Below are 23,177 nucleotides of genomic sequence, written 5' to 3'. Positions count from 1 at the left end.
GGACAGAGTGGCATGCCATTTAGAGAAGGGATTTCCATCCAAGATATGGTGTACCCTTTTAATATTAGAAAGCACCCACTGGTTTGTGGTAATATCTTCCCAGATGGGGATTGACTGGGTGAGCCTTTTTGAGAGAAGGGCTAGGGTGGAGGTAGTGGAGGGTTAACTTCAGAGATTTGCCTCCAAGGGAAACTCCTAGAAAAGCAATCTCTCTCCTGTTTCTCTGGGAATCTCTTTCTGAGGGAGTTTCTGTGTTTCTAGCTTGGCCTAAGACCTCTTCTAAAAAAAGAAGTGGGTTTTGTTCCTCTGGTACCTAGGTATGAAGGTTACTAGAAGCCGTCTACAGCCTTAAAATGTTTTTTTCCCTATTCCTGGAGCACTTTGAAAATACTGGCTGCCTGAGGTCCAAATAGATTGGTCCCAAACGCAATCTACAATTTTTAGCTTTCAAGCCCTCAGGTATGTGTGCAACCATGCATACCTGTGGAGGACAGAACCAGTGGCAGCTGCTCTGGGCAAAGCCTCTACAGCATCATAACTACATTTAATGCCACGTCTGGCTATGTGTGTAGCCTGAGTAAGTATAGATATTTTTTATTTAGAAATCACTCCCTTGTGAATCCACCACTATCTTGTTTAATGAATTGAGGATGGATATCAAATATTTGGTCATTTGGATTTGGCAATTTATAGTCCTTAATGCCTAAATAGAGGAGGAATAAACATTTAGCCAACCTATTCATAGGCCTACTAACATTGTCTGAAGGGAGAGTATTGAGGAGCTTATAAAGTTTATCAGAACAGAGATACTACAGAGGGGTTTGGCACAGGATTTTTAACAAGAACTTAAGATCACTGGAGACTTTAATAAGCTCTGTCTGGCCTTTTGGTGGCAGGAGGCAGAGTGTCATTAGTAGCAAAGGTGGATTGAAAGGCATCCAAGAAAGCCTTGAGAACAAGGGGAAATGGGAAAGGGGCGGGAGTGCTCATTTCCAAGAGACTGTAGTATATTTTATGAATCTCTGTAATCTGCCCAACACTCACTCAAAAACATTTCATCACGTTTAATAATGTCACTCTAAAAGAAGCTTCTTCCACAGGAGAAAGGAATCTTCATCATCTGAATGAACATGGTAGGGGTAGTGGATTTTAGATGAATAGGCCAAGGAATGACCTGATTCAGAAGCCTCCTTCTCTTCAGGAGAAGAGTCCAAGGCAATCTTTTGAGAGGTGGGAGTTGGGATGCTGGAAGAAAAAGATGTTGACTTTGGGGCCATATTGGCCTTGAGCAAAGTCTGTCCATTCCTTCTCCATATGAGGAGGAGGACAGAGAAAAGTTACATTCTTAGTTTTTTATAGTGTTTCGTCTTTGGTGTGACATCTGCTTGAACCAAGCATGGTAGTCCATATCCTTAACATACCTCAATAAGTTTACCTGACATCTCTTCCCTAACTAGTATCTGGGGAATGCTCCCTGGATCTTTTGAAATGATGAGCTGTGATTCAGTTTCATCTGTGGGTTCCTCAGACATAAGAGCCTCCAATGACACACTGGTCTCCAATGGGGTCTTGGTAGGTGGCATCTGAGATGGAACCAAATATATCACAGGTTCTGAAAACACAATGGATATGTCAGAATCAGACAAAGTTGATGAGTTTCTGCCCTAGTTCTTTTAAGCTTTTTCTCAAGCAGTAATGGTATGTCTAGGGTAGAGGAATCTGCCATCTTAGAGTGGAAAAAATATTTAAGACATTGGGTCTCTAGAAAAGTAATGAGCAAGAATAAATAGGATTGCAACATCTTGTGTACAAACACTTAGCAAATGGAACAGGTCTTTTAGTCTCGTTGGACTCCTAAGCAGAAAAGACACTTGGTGTGCAAGTCTTTGTATGGAATTTGCTTACTGCACTTGTACTTACCCCTCCTAGCTGACATCTAGTACTGGTAAGCAAAAATACTTTAGAAAAGTAAAGGAAGGTTCCTCAGTGGGGGACACGTGTTTACTCCAAACAATGGTATCAACAACCAAAGCATAATCAAATCAGACAGATATGCAGCCTGCATTTGGGCTGGTGCCAAGACAGTCAGAGGAATCATGCTTGTACATCCACCTATATACCCCTACACTTAAGAACGGAGGTCACACATTGGAAGTACAATCCTGGGAAGGTAAAGGTTGAGTACCTGGACCAAATGTCAGAAGTGATAACCAATTCATTATAATACAGCAATAGTGATTTCAGTCAGGATATCTTTGATGATGCAAGAATGACATTTTGAACATGAATCTGTCCCTCACCAAGTCAGTGAGCATGGACGTCTATTAATTCAAATACACTATACTTAAAGATGGTGCAGTGCTCTCCTCAGTGCTCCAAGTTTATATACAGCAACATAGTTCCTTCCTCATCTTTACAACACAGTTTGCAAGTAAGGCTTTTCAGCAAATCCAAGAGCTCAGACAATATCAGATTTACAAATTCAGGCTAAAATAAAAAATATTTACTATTTACTCTTTTGTTCACAAGTCCTAGGTGAAGCAGCTCACTGTCACAAACCATGTGACCTTAAAACTACCAGATGCTGTCTAATTCAGACTGCTGGCATCATACAATAGAAGAATATAAATTCTCCTTACATATATTCCTGCTCCAATCGTTGCACCACCAACCACTGCAAAGTAGAAGAGATTTTCGCCAGAAGATCCAGGAACATTTCCAGAGGACATCCGGGAAACATGTCCTGTTAACATAAGCAGAGAGTTTATTAAGAAATTCTAAACGTAAAGTTTCTTGTATGTATCAGAAACACAGCAGGTCCACAAGTGCAACCATGTTAAGCAAAGGAATTCGAATTACTAAGGGAACTTAATTTTCTCTCTCATACCTCTGTAGACTCAGCTTAGACAACATGGAAAGACCTCCTACCTTACAGTCAAAATGAAAACTTCAGCATTTAAACCACAATTTGAAACCAGCAGTGCAAAATTCCTACCAAATGTTATTCCCCAAACAGAACAGTTTCATGGTGTCAATCTCTGAACAGTGTCCTCTTGCATCACCGTAATTACAGTGAACCTTTCTTATGAGGCATGATGCTCACTACTGTGTTGTGGCCTTCCACCAACTCTGTAACATGGTTAGTAAATGAGTCAAGGACTATCACACTTAATGACTTCGAAATGCATACTCTGAAAGCTATTGAAACACCCAGCTCTCAAAGATCACATCAGAGAAATGCACATTTGCTTAGGACTAATGACCTTACTCGAAGGTACAAATTAAATCAGACAATGTCACTGAGACAATATACATGATTGTATGTTTTGCTGTAGCAGGTGGGTACCAACTTATTTCTGGCAACAATATGTATTAGAATCCATCCTGACTAAACTAATCAAATATGCTAAACCGATATGATCGACTGACACAAAAATGTTGAAATGGGAGGACAGCACTCCGTCAAAAAGGTGAACAAATGTGCTCACTACCCCAAATAACACAGTCATGTGAAGTACTGGTAAAATCACCACCAATATATTAAACAAGGGACCAGAACAGTGGCCAGCTGTACTTATGTACCCTTTACAGGAGTAGTACATTTTTCATAACTGCTCCACTTGCACTACGTGTACACTAGCCAAGGTAGAGGTTGGGAGGGGGTCTACTTTCTAAAGTGTGGTTAACTAGCCAACACATTCAGAGTGTACAAACCAAAGTGCAGGAAAATAATCTTTTTCTTAGTATCCGGAGTGCATACATGATTTACTACAGAACCAGATTCTCTAGCTTTCTATCCTGGCTGTTCTTGGACCCACTAAAATGTCCACAGGGCTGGTCTATCATTTATTCCTCTTTCCTGCTATCTCTGTCAATACTCTGCCATTGATATGGCAGATGGGCTCGTATTATGTGATTGAAGTTTTGAAACTTCAAACAAGACAATATCGAACTTGTCTGTTTGAAATTTCAAAACTTCGAGCACGTAAAATAAAAAAAATAAAACATGCAACATTAAACCAACCATTGCAAGCGGGAGGGCAAGCCCCCCTGCATCCCCTAATGTGAGGGGCTGTGCCCCCACACCCCCCTCTCTTTAAATATACCAACTCCAAGATCGCACTACAGTGCAGTAAAGGGAAATATTCCCTTTCCACACTACAGTGCGGTCTAGGAATTGATATATTTGAAAAGCAGGGGGTGTGGGAGGTGCAGGGGGGCTTGCCCCCCTGCTTGCAACAGTTAGTTTACTGTTGCATGTTTTATTATTTTTTTTCCCGTGTTCGAACTTCTGCAAGTTCGACTATATGGTTTCAACCATATACGGTTCAAACTTGTTGAAGTTCCATCACGTAACAGGAACCCATGGCAGATATAGCTTCTGCCCACCCGATTACTTTTCCTTCTCAGTGTACTTGTTCTCAGCATCTTGGTTCTTTAGCTAATTTCATCCTGTTACTGCCACCTCCTGCTAAACCTGTGCACCCTTCCTAGTTAAACCCTTTAAGGGATAATGTCCTTGCTCCATCCCAGCACTACTTTAATCTTAATTTCTTTCCACTTTATAAATATAATATTCTGTATTATTTTCCTTAATAACCTGCATCCAAAATAATCTTTCATCCCACATGCTTTCCCCATGTACCACCCACCATCTCTTACTGCTTTGATCTGTATCCCTCAGCTTGTGTTTCATATAAAAACTTCAACTCTGTGGCTATAAAAATACTTCAGCAAGTCTGGTAGTCCCAATCCTGCTTGATCTGTAGGGAGAATCATTTTACCCCATTAAACTCATGCCCATTTTCCACCCCAAATAAATTCTCTCACTTCCTTGTTAATTGTCTAACTTCTCATCTCACTGTTAAACATATGTCTGTCCCACCACACATAATCAAAGCAGCTCTAAGCATTTTCTCTACACACATCTTACTATCCAAATCCACATAGTTATCATTAGACACCAGAGAAAGCAGAGGCTGCATGGGGCCCCGAACATCCTATTAAAGTAAACATAATTTTTTCCCCATAAAACATCCATCTTAGATTTCAAGTCCTGCCCAAAATACCCTAGCCACTAGATGTGCTTGGATCAGAATTTAGATTCCAAACTTTAAATTAGTGTGCATTTATGAAATACGGCAAATATGCTGAAGAAAACAAGAAAGCACTGTACAACTTGATAATCCTCTCTTATGATTCCTAAAAATAACTGTTTCTATTTCCTAAAATAGCTGTTTTTATTACTTTTTTGTATTAACTTTTTTCAAAAATTATTTTTTTCTTACTACTGAATAAACGTTTTCAATAAGACTGCGGGGGAAAAAAAAAATTATCAAGATGTACACACAAAACAATGTGCTTATGATTCAGATGTATACCATACTAATTTACCATATGTTATCCATGTAAAAAATGTTTGTATCCCACCCCCAAACACACAAGGTATGCCCACCATAACAACATATGCGTTCTAATAAACTTAAAACCTCTTGCCACATGCCCCTTACGATATCATGAGAGGCGACTACCATGGACCCACCCACTTTGTTCGGTGATAAAAAGCTCTGACAAAACCATTTGTACTCAGTCAACTAAGGAGCACTCTAAAAATCCTTCCACATAAAAGAGAACAGAATACATGTCTTTTCTTCAACAAAATTTAAAAGGGAAACAAGAAACCTGACCAACATCCACGACCAGCCTTATGAGACAGTGACCCCTGGACGCATGAAAGAAATGTCAGCTAAAACAGGGGAGTCTCTCCCTGAAAGTACTCCCAAATGCAAGGCAAGGGGCATACTACATTTGGGAAGGGTCCAGGTGTCCCTGGAGAATGGTCCTAGCAAAGCCTGATATAGACCTAGAGATGGAATAAAGCTTGTAAATGTATGTACACAGGACAAAGCTGCAGATTTTTGAATGTCTAGAATCTAAACCTTTCCAAAAAGCCATAGACAAAACCAAGGCTCTGGTACAGTGGGCTCTTACCCTGCATGGAACAGGTTTGTTGTGATGAGTATAACAAAAGGTAATAGTCTATTTTGACACAGACTGTCCCTTTTTCTTACCTTCTCACAAAATGAACAATTGATCCGAAGATCTGAAAAAGTTAGTTCTGTCAAGACAGTACCTGGGTTACCTATAGAAATCCCAGATATGGAGTATTCTTTCTCCCTCATTTTTAGGTTCAGGAAGGAAATGGGGAGATGGGTAGTTTGGCTTAAAGTATACTTGGATACCACTTTTGGCATAAAAGGAAGATCAGTTCTCAAAGAAACCCTGTTTCTATAGAAAATGAGACAGGGTTATCAACCCATAAAAGCTTGCAACTCATACTCTTCTTGAAGAGGTCAGCGCAATAAGTGAAACCGTTTTCCATATTAAGAACCTCAAGTCAGCCAGATTAACGAGTTCAAATGAGCAAGCGTTCGCTTCTCTAATCCAAAATTCTGATTCCAAAGAAGGGCTATGGGTTTTCTTGGAGACCACTTATGCAAAAATCCTACTCAAAAACATTTTCACTTGAGAATGCACTAAAAGAAGAAGATCCAAGGGCAAACATGCTGAAACAACTGAAAAATAAACCCTGGTGGAGGAGTAAGAAAAGCCAAAGGAAAAAACTCACAAATGTTGTAAAACCAGAGAACAACTAGCCCTGAATCAGTGTTTGTTACGTTGTTAGCTAACAACTAGAAAACCTTTTCCATTTGCTAATATATCATTTTCTGGTAGCCAGTTTTCTTACCTCCATTAGTATCTGCTGCATGTCCTAAATAAAGAGGTGCCAAAAGGGGACCCCCCATCATCCAAACAGTCAGATGAAACTGACCAGGGTCAGGAATTATCAAACACCCCTGATCTTATGTGAGTATATCCATTCTGTGAGGAAGCTTGTGGAAATTACTCCACGGCATTCCAAAAGAAAAGGACCACTGTTGCCTCAGCCAAAAGGGAGTCACCACAGTGACCTTGGGGGACGACTCCTGAATCTTCAGAAGTAACCTAGATATATCAGTGGAAAGTACAGAAAAGCATACAGAACATTCCTGTGCAAGGAAAATGCATCTGTCTTTCAGGCCTTCTTGCATGGAGTCCTGGAGCAGAATCGTCAAATGACTGTTCATACAGAAGACAAATGGGTATACTTGAACTCTCCACAGATGGATCAAATGCTAGAAGTCCCCCTGATCTAGTTTTCATTCAGGAGGGTCTGCCCTTCTCCTGCTTAGCTTGTCTGCCACACAGTCTTGCTCTGATGGAATGCAGTATGCCTGAAGAGTGATATCATGCTATGAAGACCTATCCCAAGCCAGCACAGCTAGTCTCTAAAGGGACCTGGTTCACCCTTACTTGTTGATGTACCACATGACTGTAATATTGTCTGTAACAACTTAAGAGGTCCAGGGAACCAAAGAATATTCAGAGAATCAAGTGTCTTCATCAGGGCAAGTATCACTTTTATATTTATTGTGTCTGTCCTTGTGGTCCCACACACCTTGCACTTTTATCCCTCCTGAAACTGCTCCTCAAGCATAGTCTGAGGCATCTGTAGTAAATGACTGCTTTGGTTCATTGTGGGAGAAGGAGAGACGTGGATTTAGGGAAATTTGCTTTCTCCACCAACTGATTTGTCTTCTGACAACCCACAGCACTGGGATTTGTAAAGACAAAGGATGTTGGTACTGGGACCAAGCAGACTTCAGATATCATAGTATCTTTCTCATGTGGAGTCTTGCCATGGGTATCATGAGAATCATGGATTGAGACCCAAAATCTTGAGGTATTCCCTCAAAGTGACAAAGGTCCGAGTAGAAAACCTTATCTAGATAAAGATCCGTTTTTCCTGTGGGATAAAAGATCTTTGAACTGAGGTGTCTACCTGACATCTCAGGGACACAATCCTGTGTGAAGGGAGTCAGACAAGACTTGAATATTCTCTTGGAATCCCAGTTTGTGTTAAGAGATTTCTCACCCAACTGACAGATTCTTGACACTTTGAAAAAGACTCTGCAAAGATAAGCAAATAATTTAAATATGGAAAGTCTGGTTATCCGGTAGCCTGCAATGAGCTATAAAGTACAGTTGTGTATTAACTTACTATAACAGGAGATGTCCTACTGATCAGTATTGCAGTTTCTTAAAAGATGGGTTGTAGCTTGCTGACGTTCTACTGGGATACCAAAGCTTTACCTTTGTATGACGCAAGTCAAGATGATGACCTCCATTCATTGCCACTGGGGTATAAAGTCGGATGCACATACAAGATCCTTTCACCATCTCCAAGCCAGCAGCAGCCTGAAGAAAACCGAGGAGGGAGACTGGTCAGCTAGCAGGGGCTTAGTTTGAAAAGGCTAAATTCTCCCTCTGAAAGGCTGTAAAATCCTGGGAAAAGGAGTATGTCTGTGAGTATAAGTCACTGTAACCATAGGAAGAGAAGGGGATAAGGTGGCAAGGAAGGAATACTACAACAGTGATCAGTAGGACATCTACTGTTATGGTAAGTTCTTACACAACCGTTCCATGTCCTGATCGAGTCACTGCTGCAGTGTTCTTACATGGGTGATTCTCAGAGCTGTAGAAAAAGAGATGGGTGGCAGGCTTAAGAGGAAAAAAGAGGAGAGTCCAGGAGGCCAGACAGAATAGTGCTGTTAACACTGTCCTGGACATGGAGAAGGCATCTTGCATGAAGTGTTTTGCAAAGATGTGAACAGATGTCCAGGTAGCTGGTTCTAAAATGAACCTGGTATCAACTTTCTTGCAGAAGGCACCTGATGAAGTCACTGCTTGACCAACTCAGTCAAGTATTTCCTTGGTGAGAGTCTTCTCCTCCTTTCAGCTTTTCCCAGTTAGGGGTCGCCACAGCGGATCACCTGTCCACTCATGATTGGCAGTGGAGTTTTACGGTGTCGAGTTGCCAGCTCAGTGCCCAACCTTCCACAGAAGGCACACACATACTCACATCTAGGGCCAATTTAGAGTGTCCAATCCACCTACAATATGTGTTTGGGATGTGGGAGGAAACCGGAGCATCTGGAGAAAACCCACGCGACCACAGGGAGGACATGCAGACTCCGCACAGAAGGCACCCCAGCCGGTGATCAAACCGGAGAATCTCTTGCTGTGAGGCGACAACGCTAACCACTGTACAACAGTGGCTGCCATTTCCTTGGCGAGAGTAGCAGAAGGAAATAGCTTTGAGATCCAGGAAGCAATACATGGTTTGGAAACTGGTTGTCCTAACCTGGAATCCATAAATGAGAAACAACTGATCTGTTTGTTTTTTTTTTTTGGGGGGGGGGGGTTGACATGCTTAGTTTTGTCCAAGTAAAAGCTCAACTGTCTGATATTCTTTCCCCCCTACTTTGGGGGTAGGGAAAAAGACAGATTGACTGCTTAGTCGAGGGTTAGCTCACTAATCAATTTTGGCATGAAATATGGATTGGTCCTGAGGCTTAGCCTATCTTTGTGTAAGATGTGGAAGGGTGGAATAGATATGAGAGCATGGAGTTTTGAGACCCTACTGACTGAAGTCAAGGCAAGGAGGAGCACTGTTTTCCAAGAGCAGAATTTTAGATTAGCTGAAGTAGCTGGTTCAAAAGGGAGTGAAGTGAGTTTTAAACTTTTTCTAAGGGGAGTTTTACAGCTTAAACACCTAAGGAAACCTAACCTCTCCTGGACACGAGAGGGGGCTCCAAAGAAAGACAAACATTAACGGTAGATAGGTGAGCCTTAATGGAAGAGTAGGGCAACTCCAAATGCAACGACTCACACAAGTATTTGAGTACTGTGGGGACGTCTGATAAAAGGAGTCGGGAGTTTACACTTATCAAGCACCAGATGGAAATCTATTCCACTTGGCTGTGTAAGATTTCCTATCATTAGGGTTCCTGGCTTCTTGTACAACTCAAACATCGTATTCAGAAAAGATGAGTCTTACAGGGGATTAGAATCCCATCATCTACAGGGTAAGACTGAGTGAAGTCAGATTTGGATGAAGGAGCTGCCCTTTCTGTTGAGTGATTAGATAGGTTTTGGAGGGATTCTCCAGCAATTTCCCTTTGATAGGTGAAACTAGAGCAGGAACTAGCATGGACTTGGCCAGAATGATTCCAGAAGCAGGAGTTGTGGAGATTCTTTCTGGACCAGGAGAAGGAACCTTGTGAGCAGAGGCAGAGGGGATCATGCATAATGAAACTTCCCCAACTACTGAAAGAAGATGGCATCTGTCCTCCAGGTTAGAGTTGATGGATTCCTTGTGCAAAACAGCAAGACCAGGTTATGCTCAGAGGAGGCAAAGAGGTCTGTGATGAGTCCCCCATCTGAGAGTTATGGATTTGAAAATCTCGTTGTTCAAGGACCATTTATGAGCGTCTTCCATGTCTCTGCTTAGATAGTCTGCCAGCACTTTCTGCTAAGAAGGAATATATATCACTAAGTGTAAGATTCAGCTAAGAGGCTAGGTGCCAGACCCCCTGTGCTAGCCAGCACAGGGAGTAGGATCTTGTGCCTCCTTGCTTAGTTATGTACCATATCTCACTGGTGTTGGTGCACTAGCAAAGTGCCCAATTTCCAAGGATTTAAAAAAGTCTGTAGAGCTTGTACAAAAGTGTAGTCATTTCCATTAAGCTGATGTGTTCTTTGAGTACACAGGCAGGTCACTCCCACTGCACTCTGAAGTCTCCCATCCAAGCCTCTCATGCCTTTTCTGACGCATCTGTAAAGAGGACCTGGTTGTGCAGGGCTGGAGTAGATGGAAGACTTGGGTTGAGACTAAGCTGGCTGCTTCACCAAAGGAGTTCCTTCTTGATGCAAGGTGGAAAGTACAGTTGTGTACACTTACCACTAATGTAGATGTTAGAGTGTATTCACTGTTGCAGTCATCACACTTGGGTTATCTGCCTGCAGGTAGCCCTCAAGTCGGCCTGAATACCAGAGTCTTAGTAGTTCTGTGTCAGATGCTGCCGTTTCTTCCATGACATCAGGTCATTAGGGGTATAAAAACAGGCAGCCGACACCATTACATCAGTTTTTCTTGCCCCAAATGTCAGGAGCCCCCAAATAGGGAGCTAGTATATGGTGGGGAAATTACCACCAGTAAAAAGTAAATACCAATGGCATTAGGAATAGCCATAGAGAGGGGAGGGGAGGTAGATGGAGAAAGCCAGGGGTCTGGGGGGAGGGAAACCAGGACTGCAACATTGAATACACTCTAACATCTACATTTAAGGCAAGTGTACACAACTGTACTATGTACTTCAATTTCACTATTGCAGTCATCACACTTGGGTTGATTCCCAAAGCTGAGGAAGGGTGGAGGCAGTCAAGAAGAGTTAGGGCTGGCTAGTAGGCCTTGCAAGACTGCTGTAGCAAATCCTGCCCTGGATTTGGAAAAGATAGGCAAGTGGTCATGCTTGGTGAAGGTGTGTACAGAATTTCAGGTTGCAGCTTCCAGAATGTCCCTTGTAGGGACCCCCCTGAGAAATGCTGTAGAGGTAGAAGTAGCCCTAGTGGAATGTGTTCTGACCCCCTGAGGGGTTGGTTTTCCATGGTGCTTGTAGCAATAATGGATGCAGTGTGCTATCCATTTGGAAATGGTTTATTTTGAAATGGCCTTGCCCTCCGCCCCTGTTGCAAAGCTGACTAGCAGCTGGTCAGATTTCCTGAAAGGCTTATTCCTTATCCAGGTAGAACCTGAGCTGTCTGTGCATGTCCAAAGAGTGCAGGATCCTTTCTCCTTTATTCTAAGGGTTAGGGAAGAAGGGTGGCAAATGGATGGATTGGGTTAGAGCCACACTGGACACCACCTTAGGCATAAAGGACGGGTTTGTCCTGAGGGAAACCAGGTCAGCATGGAAAATAATAGAGGGTTCCACAGCCATCAGTGCCTGTAACTCAGACACTGTTCTAGCTGAAGCGATGGCTAGAAGCAAGGCAGTTTTCCAAGAGAGAAATTTTAACTCTGCTGAAGCAGCAGGTTCAAAACGGGGAAGCATGAGCTTTTCCAATATAAAGTTAAGGTCCCACGCAGGGGTGGGTGCTCTCCTTGGGGGCCTTAAGTTGTTAGCCCCTCTCAGGAACTGCTTGATGAGAGGGTGAGAAAATAGAGGTGGCTCAGTATTGTAATGCGCCGAAATGGCAGAGGCATGAATCTTAATGGAGGAGAAGGATAGGCCTCTGTGGAGTAGCTCTGCTAGGTAACCCAGGATTAGAGGCAAGGAGGGCACTGCTGTGTCCTTTTCCTTTAGACTGACTCCAGGAGCAATATCTTTTCCATTTTCAGCATAGGATCTCCTAGTACTAGGCCCTCTGACTTCAAGAATGATGTCCAGCACGTGTTTGCTTAGGATTGCTGGTGGAGTATTCAAGGAATATGCCAGGCTGCAAGATTTACAGGTTTGCAATTGTGGATGTAAAATCCATCCCTCCTGCAGAGACAGTAAGGTAGGGGTCTGGTGTAGGTGCCAGGGTGGCACAGTTGTCAGGCTGCGCAGGAGTGGGTACCAGTGCTGGCATGGCCCGTCCTGGGCAATCAGAATTGTCCTTGGCCTGTATTTTATCTTGAGTAGTACTCTTGAGAGAAGGGGCAGAGGGGGGAAAGGCACAGATTGAGAGGTTTTCCCATTGAAAGGATAGGGTATCCACCCTCCAGGCCCTGCTGTGAGGGTTCCCGGTGCAGTATTTGCTTATTTGGTGGTTCTCAGGGGAGGGAGAGAGATCCACCTCTGGGGTACCCCACCTCTGGATCAGAAAGTTGAAGGTGTTGGGCTCCAATTTCCATTTGTGTGGGTCTAACATTTCTGCTTAATTAGTCTGCCAGTGAATTTTGTTTGCCTGGCAGGAGTTGAGCTTGTAGATGGACTAGGTTGTTCAAAGCAGTGTTCCACAGGGCCATGGCTAACCTGCAGAGTGGGTAAGAATGGGTTCCCCCCTGCTTGTTTATGTACCACCTAACTGTGGTGTTGCCTGTTTTTATCAGCAGTTGTCCTGGAAGGACTACCTATCTGAAAGCTGTCAGAGCACTCTGTACAGCTAGCATCTCTTTTTGATTGCCATGCAGGAGAATCTGCCTTGGGCTCTAGTGTCCCTGAATGCATTTGCCGGCCATGGGAGCCCCTCATGTGTAGTCTAATGAGTCTGTGGTCAGGATTTGGGTGGCGTGGGGATGAGTAAAATGCAGTCTCTTGTTGTGGTTGCATGCATCTGCCCACCAAAGTAACTCTGCCCTCAGACAAGGTACAATAGGAATGACCGTTTCCAGGTCCTGAGAATGCTGGCACCAAAGACTTGCGTACCACTGAAGTTTCCTCATATGCAGTCTTGCATATGGAATTAGCAGAATACATGAGGCCATGAACCCTAGGGCTTGCAGTATTTTTCTTGCAGATAGCTGGGTTCTAGTGGCCATTTGTTTAAAGTAGTCCGTCAGACAGACCTGTTTTTCTGAAGTGAGAAATGCCATCTGGGAAGTGTGTCAAAGTTTGCTCCCAGGAATACAATATTTGGACTACTTACCAGTTGTGATTTCTTTTCGTTGGTGTATCCCAATGAAGCTAGAAGGCTTTTTACAAATGCCAGGTGCTGAAGCACCTGGCATTTGTAAAAAGCCAGGTGCTGAAGCAGCAATTCCTGACCGTCTACCTGAATCAGGCAGTTGTCCAAGTATGGGTAAATTTGGATATTTCTCTGCCTGCAGTATGCAATGGCTGGAGCCAGGCATTTTGTGAACACCCTGGGCACAGTAGATAGGCCAAAGGGAAGTGCAGAGAACTGATAGTGCATAGATCCTGCTCTGAAACGTAGATATTTCCTGCACGACTCCCTTATGAGGATGTGCAGATAAGCTTAAGTCTAGGGTGACTAACCAGGCAATCCTTGCTCCTTGGCTAGCATAGGGAGAAGCTGTTGCAGGGTAAACATCTTGAGTATTGGGACCACCAGTAAGGTGTTGAGAATTGAAAGATCCAGGATTGGGCACCAACAGCCCTCTTTCCTGGGAACCAGAAATAGTCTGGAGTAGAAACCCTAACCCCTTTGTTCTACTGGAACAGGCTGAATAGCTCTAATATTGAGCAGGGAAAGTACTCTGTTTTGGGCCTCTGCCCACTGGTTTGGAGGAAGGTATGGAAAACCGCTTGGGATTGGTAGTGAATAGACAAAATTTGTACCCCTGGGATACAATGTTGAGGACCCATCAATCCTGAGTGATGGACATCCAGTTTTTTGCATGGAGGGCAAGTTTTCCTCCTAGGGACAAAAGCAGTTGGGCAGGGCTGGGAAGTAGAATTGAGAAGTCATTGTGAACTTTTTCCATAGGGAGGTGGCTTAACACTCCCTGTTTTAGGGGTGGAGGCACTCCATTGTTTTGATCTCTGCATACCCCGGAGACTGTAGTCTGGGTGGTCTGTTTCCCGTGGGTCTTGTCTGGGAAGGTCTGGAGGGGGCTGGAAAGGACCAGTGTTTTGAAGGGCAATGCCTACTAAATCTAGGTGGTTGCACTTGTAAGAATTCTTTAACAGTTTGCATAGATTTTGCTTTTTCTTCCATCTTTTAAGAACTTCTGCTTTGGTGCCAAACAAACAGTCCTTATGTAAAGGAGTGTCTAGTAATTTGGATTTGACATGATCTGGCAAGGTCTGCTCCTTCAGCCAAGCATGTCTTCTCAGTACAGAGCCAGTGACTGCAGCCCCCCAAGTTGCTTTTAGGGCATCAAAACCCCAGTGCAAATGTATGCTTACTAACTTGGTTTGCAGAATGCATATGCTCTTGCAAATCTTTATTTTCTGCACAATCTGGAAATATTACTTTTTTTAAATTAGTTCCTTAATATATTGCTGGTACTTCAGCATGTCAAACTGGCAATTCAATGCCCTGATAGCAAGAGTTGCAAAAGGTATATACCTTCTTACCCCATCTGTCTAAAGCTCTGGAATCCCTATCTGAAGAGGTAGGATTATTGGTTGTAGTAGCCTTAATACCTTTAGGTCCCTGTGAAATGATCTCTGGATCAGCAGTAGGATTCTTGAAAAGAAACTTGTGGGAATCAGGTACTCTGTAGTACCAGTCAGGTTTCCTAGGGGCCAGAGGTAAGATGTCTAGAGTAAGACCGGACTCCATGAAAACATCATTCACAACATCCAGGACAGGGGGTATAGCTAAAGGCCTGTGCTGAGGCAACTCTAAAAATTCTCAGAGTCTCTTTTTGGACTGAGGATAGTCTTGGCATTCCAAGTGGAAATGCTCTCAAAGTACGCAAGGCTTCACCAAAAGAAAAATCCTCTGGAGGGGAGGCAGAGGGAATGGATTCCTCTGCATCTGAATCCTCATAGACTGATAAGGGCATGTCCTGATAATAAGAAAGGTCAGAGTCATCGGACTCCTGGTTGGTAGAATCTGAAGGTAAATGAAATCTTTGTCTCTTAGCAGTGGAAGGCTGGCTTCCCCTAATTAGCGTAATAAGGTCTTCAGCCATTCTAAGCATTTGCTTTTGTGGCATGGGAGCCTGAGCATGCGCTTTGGTCATCTGTTTTCTAGGCGTAGTGCATACTCTGGATGTAAGGAATGCGGTAGTTTTGGCTAAAAAAGAAGGCCTGCACAGCGGCACCAGACCCATTCAAGGTAGGAGACATCCACTGGTTCCATATTTTAAGAAGCATCTCGTGGCATACCGGACTCCAAATGGGTCTCAGCAGAGGCCTGCAAATCCATATAAGCAGGCATCAGGGGCTGCAAAGGTGCCTCACAGTGTACCGGTGGACTGGCGACTAGCTTAACGGAAGTGTAGTCAGCAGTTTTGGACCTATGCAGTCTCGGTCTTTATCCTTACGTTTTTTCTTAAGATCAGTAGTCAGATGGCTTAAAGCCATTTCGGAATACGGAGAACGAGAGCGAAAGAATTTAGTGACAAAGACAGCCAGATGACAAATGGTTTCGGTGTTAAACAAGGCACAAAACCGACAGCGAAGGACGTCGAGGTCTGGGCCTAAAACAGGTGATGCAGTAAGAATGAAATGTGAGGTATTTGCTTTCCACAGGCAAGACAATTGTTAACTTTTTCTGACATCGGTTAGAGCAAGAAAAAAAGGATCCCCAACAGGGTACTTAGCTTTAGAAGACTTCAGGATGATCAACTTGAAAACAAAAATTTCAGGTAGCGGCTGACCGGCACTTGCGAACTGCTTCTGCTTCGTGCTCCTCAGCAAGAAAGACTGGTGTAATGGCATCGGCTGCCTGTTTTTATACCCCTGACGTCATGGAAGAAGCGACAGCATCTGATGCAGAAATGCTAAAACTCTAGTATTTGGGCTGACTGAGGGCTACCTGCAGGCAGATAACCCAAGTGTGATGACTGCAACAGTGAAACATGAAGAACATCAGGAATGTAGGTACTGACGGGGGAGGAAAGAGTGCTGGGACCACATAGATTTCAGATACCACTGAATTTTCCTCATGTGCAGTCTTTCAAGGGGCAGCAAAAGGACGGTGGCAGCTGTGAGTTCTAGGGAGCCAAGGACTTGTCTAGATAACCAATGCTCCCTGCTGGAAAGCCTTAAGAACTTATTGGCTAGGGCGGTAAACTTTTCCTGAGAAACAGAGGCATGCATTGCAGACATGCCCAGAATGCATCCCAGAAAGGTCAGCTGTTGGGTTTGAATGAGCTGGGATTTTTGGTAATTGATGTTGAACCACAGAGCCAAGTCACATAGTGTAATGAAGGTGCTTTAGAAAAGTGTCCCTGAATAAAGCTGGAATAGAAAGTCATCCAGGTAAGGGAAGATGTGTATGCCCAGAGTGCAGCAGAATGGGTCTGGACACCGTGAAACCCTTGAAGCTGTAGAAGTGCCAAAGGGCAAAACAGTAAACTGAAAATGTAATTACCCAGTAAAAGAACCTGATAAATTTTCTGTAGGAAGGGTGGATGGGAATATGAAGACCGATGACCATCCTCTAGGTCTACGGATATCAGAAAAGCCGGAAGGAAGGAAGGGTAGAAGAGTTTGTACAAAGAATATTTTGAAAGATGGAACTCTCAGAAATGTGTTTAGCCAGGAGAGGTCTAGGATAGGTATCCACTGGCCTGTTTCTTTGGGGCAAAAAAGATCCTGGAGTAAAATCCCTTTCCTAAATAGGATGGGAGGCCTTTTCTATGGTTCCCTGGGCCAGCAGATTTCGCACAATAGGATCCAACAGGTTTATCTGGTTGGAACGAGGTCAGTTTATTTCCTCAAGGGTTGGGCTACTTTCCCAAGACATAGTGTAACCCTCCTTGACAATGCTTAAGACCCTCTTGTCTGAGGTTACTGTTTTTAGAAAAGGAAACTAAAGAATCTGTTTGGAAGGGGAGGGTTTGGAGATGAGGACCGGTGGAATATAGTCACAGGAGCCTAACTAACAAACTGAGGCCTACCACAAGTAGTATCTCTCGGATTTTTTTTCTGAGAATTTTTTCTTACAAATGTTCCTTTGCATAGGAGGTGTTCTAGGACCTATGTTCCTTTGCCTAGGAGGTGTTCTAGGATCTCTCTTGGCAAAGGAGGTAGATTTTGCTGGAAAATTTCTGTGGTACCTGGGAGCTGTATAAAGCAGAATCTGATGAGAGTCTTTCGTTGTCTTTCCATTATCCTGCAAAGACTTGAGAAAACTGTCAGCTTGTGAGCCAAAAAAGGAGGTTGTTAACCAAGGGTAAGTCTAGAATCTTAGACCTGAAATTTTCTGAAATGTATGTTGACCTCGTAGCCAGGCATTCCACCTGATCACGAAGCTAGTAGTAGCCACCAAAGAAGAGGCATCCACATCATTACAGTGACATTTTACACTATGCCTGGCTATTTAACAAGCCTAGGCCATTAGAGACTGCATGCTATTTTGACTCTGGTGTCTGGGGCTCTGTGATGGTCTTGCTTAAGAACTGTAGCACAGACAATAAGTATTTGGTCATCTGAGTTTGATAGTGTGTAGCTCTGAAAGCTAAAGCGGAGGAAGTACACACTTTCTTACCCACCTGTCCATTGCTCAACTGTCCACGTCTTTGGGAAGAATATTAGTGCCAGGGAACAGCATGGAGGGACAGTCGGAGGCCAGGGGATGCTGCAACTGGGTCTGCCACAGGGTTTTTGTAAAGGTATTATAGTTCATCAGGACCTCTGTAGAACCTATCTGGCCTTTTTGGAGGAGGAAATGGAGAATCAGGTGCAGAATAGTTGGCTTGAAATGTGTCCATCTAGCACTGGGAGAACTGGAGAAGGAACAGCAGTGCCCATCTCTAATGAGCTGTAGTATCTCTTTTGCAACTCAGACACCTGTCTGGATTGTCATTCAAAATGCTTCATCATGTTTTGTAAAGTTTCTCCAAAGGAGGCCTCTTCCAAGGAGGAACCTGGAAACAGGGAGTCTCCCTCATCTGAGGAAATTGGTTCTGGAGAGCAACTGGGAAGAGGAGTTGACAAAGATCAGAATTCCTCTCTGGTTCCTCATCTTAGGGTGAAGAATCTAAGGCCCGTTTGTGTTAATCTGGCCTGAAAATGCTGGGTCACAAAGGAAGGTGGTTTCAGAGACATGTCTGCCTTGAATAACTCCTGAGAAAAAAAAATCAATTTTTTCCTTCCTGGATGTGGAAGGGGATGTCAAGTGCTTACATTTTTTGCATTTTCTTCTTAGGGGTGACATCCACATGAAGCAATTTAGGCATCTCTGAGCCTAGGCACATTTCTATCAAAGAACTAGAAATCTAGTCCCATACAAGGATTGGAGGGATTCCTCGAGGGCCCTCCAAGATAACAAGTCATGGTTCATCAGGAGATTCAGTCATCTGCAAGGCCTCAGGAGCTGTACAAGCCTCCAGCAGGGTCGCTGTAGAGAAGATGGTCATACTATGGGTCAACCTCTTTAGTGGGTACATCCAGTTCTGAGATGATGGAAGAAGTCTCTCTAAGTCTTTTAAATTTTTTTCTTAGGCAGAAGACCTGTCTCCGCCTTCAGACATGTTGAAGTGAGCCAAGAGTTTCGGACATTGGGTCTCAAGGAAAGTATCAAGTGCAGATTGCCTAGGAACAAATGACTGACAGATTGAACAGTGTTTATAGTCATGTTTGGGGGCTAGACAGAACAGGCACTTACTGTGCAAGTTTTTGTACTGAATTTGTCTGTTGCACTCGCACTTACTCCTCTTAGCCGATATCGAACAATAATTACCAAAACAGTCAAAACTTTAGAAAGGAAGGATCCCCACTTATCTGATCTGACAAGTGAAGCTAAGGTGCAGGCAACATAATGATCAGTCGGTCAGGTGCAATGACTTGTGTTCGGGCTGGCAGCAAGTCAGTCTGTCTATTTTGTACATCAGTTTTATAGCCTGATGCCCAATGAGCTGAGGTCACCACCCAGATGGACACAAGTCCTAGGAAGGCAAAGCTTTGCTACCCTGGCCAGAAGTCAGTAAGCTACAACCTGTCCATTACAAACACTGCAACAATGATTCAGTTAGGACATCTGGAGCTAAAAAACATTGTGTAGACTCTGGGTTCAGTGGATAGTCTAAAACATAAGGCAGAGAACTGATACTGTGATCCAGACACACAAAACCTTAAAGAAACACCCGATGCCTGGATGGGATGCACGAAGCATGCCCTGGCTAAAATCACTCCTCAAACTGTTAAACCTAGGTATAGCCATGGGTTTTGTCCCTGAAGTTTGGTGCACAACAATAGTGATGCCACTACATAAGGACGACCCTGCCACAAATATGATAGAACAATCAGCCTAACCAGTCTTATCTGCGAAGCTATGGAATGTATTTGAACAAGCATGCTAAATTATGACATCAAAACTACCATTACACTTGATATCATCAATTTAGCTTTGTTAAGGGTAGCTTATGCCTAATGAATTTGGTAAGCATCTTCAAGAGGGTTACACAGGCTATTGAAAGCGACAGCGTTGTTTGCGCAGCATAATCTCAAGCTGGCAAATTCATCTGACACTATCTCCCACGCCAGCACTGTAAGTAAGCATAACACTTCAAAAACAGATCCCTAAGTGGTAAGACATTCAGCAAACTGTTTAAAAAAGTTAGAACCCTCATTCTGATGAGGCCAATTTTGGAGTAAAACATTCTGTATGAGGTGCACATCTGAAAGCACACAAAAACACAAAGGCCTCAGGGGTTCCTAATAAAAATAACAGCTTAAGGGCCATAAGCTACTAAGAGAGACTGAATGCACTTTCCCTTTGCTCAGTTTCTTCTAGATTTTTCTGGAGAGATCTATTCCTTGGATGTAGTACCATTATGCATCTACATGTCCTGCATTTCTTGCATTTCCACATCTATTAGTTCCAATTCTACTAGATCCAGGGATCAAAATCTTCACCAGCCGATTAATAAGAGGAGATGGAGAGACAGATTTATCATGCAGCATCTCCCCAACCTCTGGACTACCCCTGGGAATAAGACAATCTAATGCACTTTCATCCTTTAAACAAGACCTAGATGACTGGATGGGTGCCCACAAAATCATAGGCTTGACTGGCCTGACTGTCCAACAGAAAGTTGGTATGACCTACAGTAGCTATTGGCACGGCTTAAATAACCATGAGTCTTATAATTCCTATGATCCACAAAAAAAATCAGGCATCACCAACGCTCAGTGCCCTTCCCCTCTACCACATTTGGCTCATTGGGATCTCTTTACACTGGTGCAATTTGCACCTTCACTGCAATAGTCCTCAGCTGCTTCCCAATAACAAGATTTTGGGTATTATGATTAATGTACTTTCTCATGCAATAGTTTTGTTGTGAAGCACTAGTCTGCGTTTCTGTCTGCTCAAAATATTGATGCAGTTTGCTTCCTCCTGTTTCTCCAGTTTGGCAAAGAACCTCAGATTCTCTCTCTATATACTTTACCTTCAAGTTCTATTTTTGAAACAGTTCCTCCTGGGAAGCCACATTTACTGTGATTCTTTCCCATCCTAATCTCAGACTTCTACAAATCAGTCAGATTTTTCTGAATGTTTGTACAGGGTTCTCCATTTTCCACCACGTCATCATTTGATAGTATAGTCTTCTAGGTTTACTGTTGAAATATCGGCGTAGCATTGTACGCCTATTAACTATTCGAACTACAGATGTTCTAATAGTTTGTGTGTGTGCAAGCTACGTAATTGAATGGTAAATTTGCAAATGTATTGTGCATTCGCAAATATAATGGTTGATTATGTACAGGGATCGCGGTACAGTGCGGTTAGGGAAAAACATCCCTTTCCTCACTGTAGTGAAGTCTCAGAGTTGGAATATTTAGTTGGGGTGTGCAGGATTCTAACCCCCTGTATAAATGGGATGTTAAGTGTAGGGGTTAGGGAGTTACGGCAGGGTGGCGTTGTTAATGCTGCAAAATGTCAGTCGGATGACATTTTCAGCATTACCAGCTGATTTTTGACATTAGGGCCGTTAGGTTGTGTGTACTTTCAGCGAAACAATTCACTGTTTTAAGTACCATTTTTATTTTAAGGTTCGACATTTTAATAGTAAACCAGTCTTCTAATGCCCCATTTATTTTGCAGACTTCTGAATACTTTTGATTTTTCTTTCTTCAGGGTTGCTGGATGTCATCTCCTGCAACAAGGTTACAAACTGGTCCACTTCAGTTTATCAGATTATTCAGCCAAAACTTTTAGATTCATACACTCAGTGAGTTACTAGGTATGCAGCCCAGGAAAGCCAGGAGACCAATTTCTCAATTACCCCAGTGCAATGTCAGGTTCACCAACCTGCTCAGAATCACAAAGTAGGTTAAATGGAAACTAAGGGATCAAGCCCTAGACATAATTCAATGACGAATAACAAGCTCCTGTACTAGTCTACCTTCCCGAGCTCATTTCATAACCAAGTCACAAGATAATCATTTGTTTGCATAAACTTACACATTTTAACAAACTTTGATTCAGATAGTGCCGAGCACAAACTGCCAAGCTGGAGTACATTATAAAACAAAATAATGGAGTCAAATTCCCAAAGAGAAAAACAAAATACCTTACTGTCATTTCTGTAACCCAAAAATTTGTCATTTTAGTTTAGGAGTTACATAACCTGCAGCCCACAGCTACTTCCTACAGGGCCTCCAGGACTTTTCAGCAGCTGTTAATCATATGACCCTCGACACCAATACAGATGCCAAAATGCAACTTGTACTCTTTTTCCCCAGTTTCCACTGCAGTAGCTAACCGTTTCATTATTGGAGCATACAAGTACCTGGTAAGCACTGCACTGTACATTCTACTTCCTGTGTGACAACTGCTAGGCTTCAAAGTGCTGAGAGATGAATAGCTATTAACGCAATGGTGCAACAGTTAAAGTTGTTGCTTCACAGCAACAGGTGCTTTGATTCGATTGGGGTGCCTTGTGTGTGGAATTTGCATATCCTGTGTTTGCATGGGTTTCCTCCCACATTCCAAAGACGTGTGTCGGCAGCATTTCTCCCCGGGCCTCTGCTGCAAAGAGGCTGTGTCCTAGTTGGACTTTCCCGGTCAACAAATGTTAAATATAATAAAAATAAACTGCTGTTCTAGTGGTTAAGATGGTTTCAGTACTTGGGTTTGCAAGCGAACACTTGGGATTAACCATTTGGCTTTGACTATGTGTATGGTCCAGTTATTGGAAGACCCAATTCTAGCAGGGTACTGTGTTTTCTGTTTTCCCATGTTTTTTTTTTTTCTTCTTCTAACTTACTACAGCTTGATGTCTCAGATCCAAAGAACACACAATGTAGCTATTAAAACTGCACTATTAAAATTACACTATTTGGCAGGTAATGTATGGAGCCTTCATGCGGTTAGAAAAATATGTATTAATGTCTGTATACTTAATGCCAAATTAATAATTAAGTATTTTAATACGCTTACTTTATTTTTTATGCACTGTGTTTTATATAAATTGAGTTTTATACGAGACTGAAAAAGATGCCTTTTGAAAACTGCAGTATGCTTTTTGAAACTTGCAAGTTGCCCTCTGACCTAGTAACTGCTAGCGCAGCAATATTTTTGTTTATGCCTTGTGGAAATGTACTTTAGAAGCAGTTGTTTAATTTGCTAGGTCAGAAGTAAATGAATGAACAATGCCTTATGTTATAAATGTAATGATTTTAGACAAACAGCTTTGTCCAAAGGATGGGAACCTCTGCAGCTGT

At 42.9% G+C, this 23,177-nt stretch overlaps 1 protein-coding gene across 4 annotated transcripts in view; it reads right to left on the bottom strand.

Annotated features, from left to right (window-relative positions):
- The window catches only part of LOC122793514 (mitochondria localized glutamic acid rich protein), a 530,827-nt gene that overhangs the window by 447,808 nt on the left and 59,842 nt on the right, over window positions 1–23,177 (bottom strand). For all 4 annotated transcript variants that reach the window (XM_044061639.1, XM_044061637.1, XM_044061640.1 and 1 more), the window contains exon 2: window positions 2,640–2,743. In XM_044061639.1, the coding sequence (XP_043917574.1) occupies window positions 2,640–2,743 (104 nt within the window). The remainder of the gene's footprint in view (window positions 1–2,639; window positions 2,744–23,177) is intronic.

This window comes from Protopterus annectens, chromosome 2.part0, assembly GCF_019279795.1.
Source record: "Protopterus annectens isolate FY-2018-M chromosome 2.part0, PAN1.0, whole genome shotgun sequence".
NCBI classification, from domain to species: Eukaryota; Metazoa; Chordata; order Ceratodontiformes; family Protopteridae; genus Protopterus; species Protopterus annectens.
Note: the sequence above shows the minus strand (reverse complement) of the source record. Positions and strands in the feature narration are given on the sequence as shown.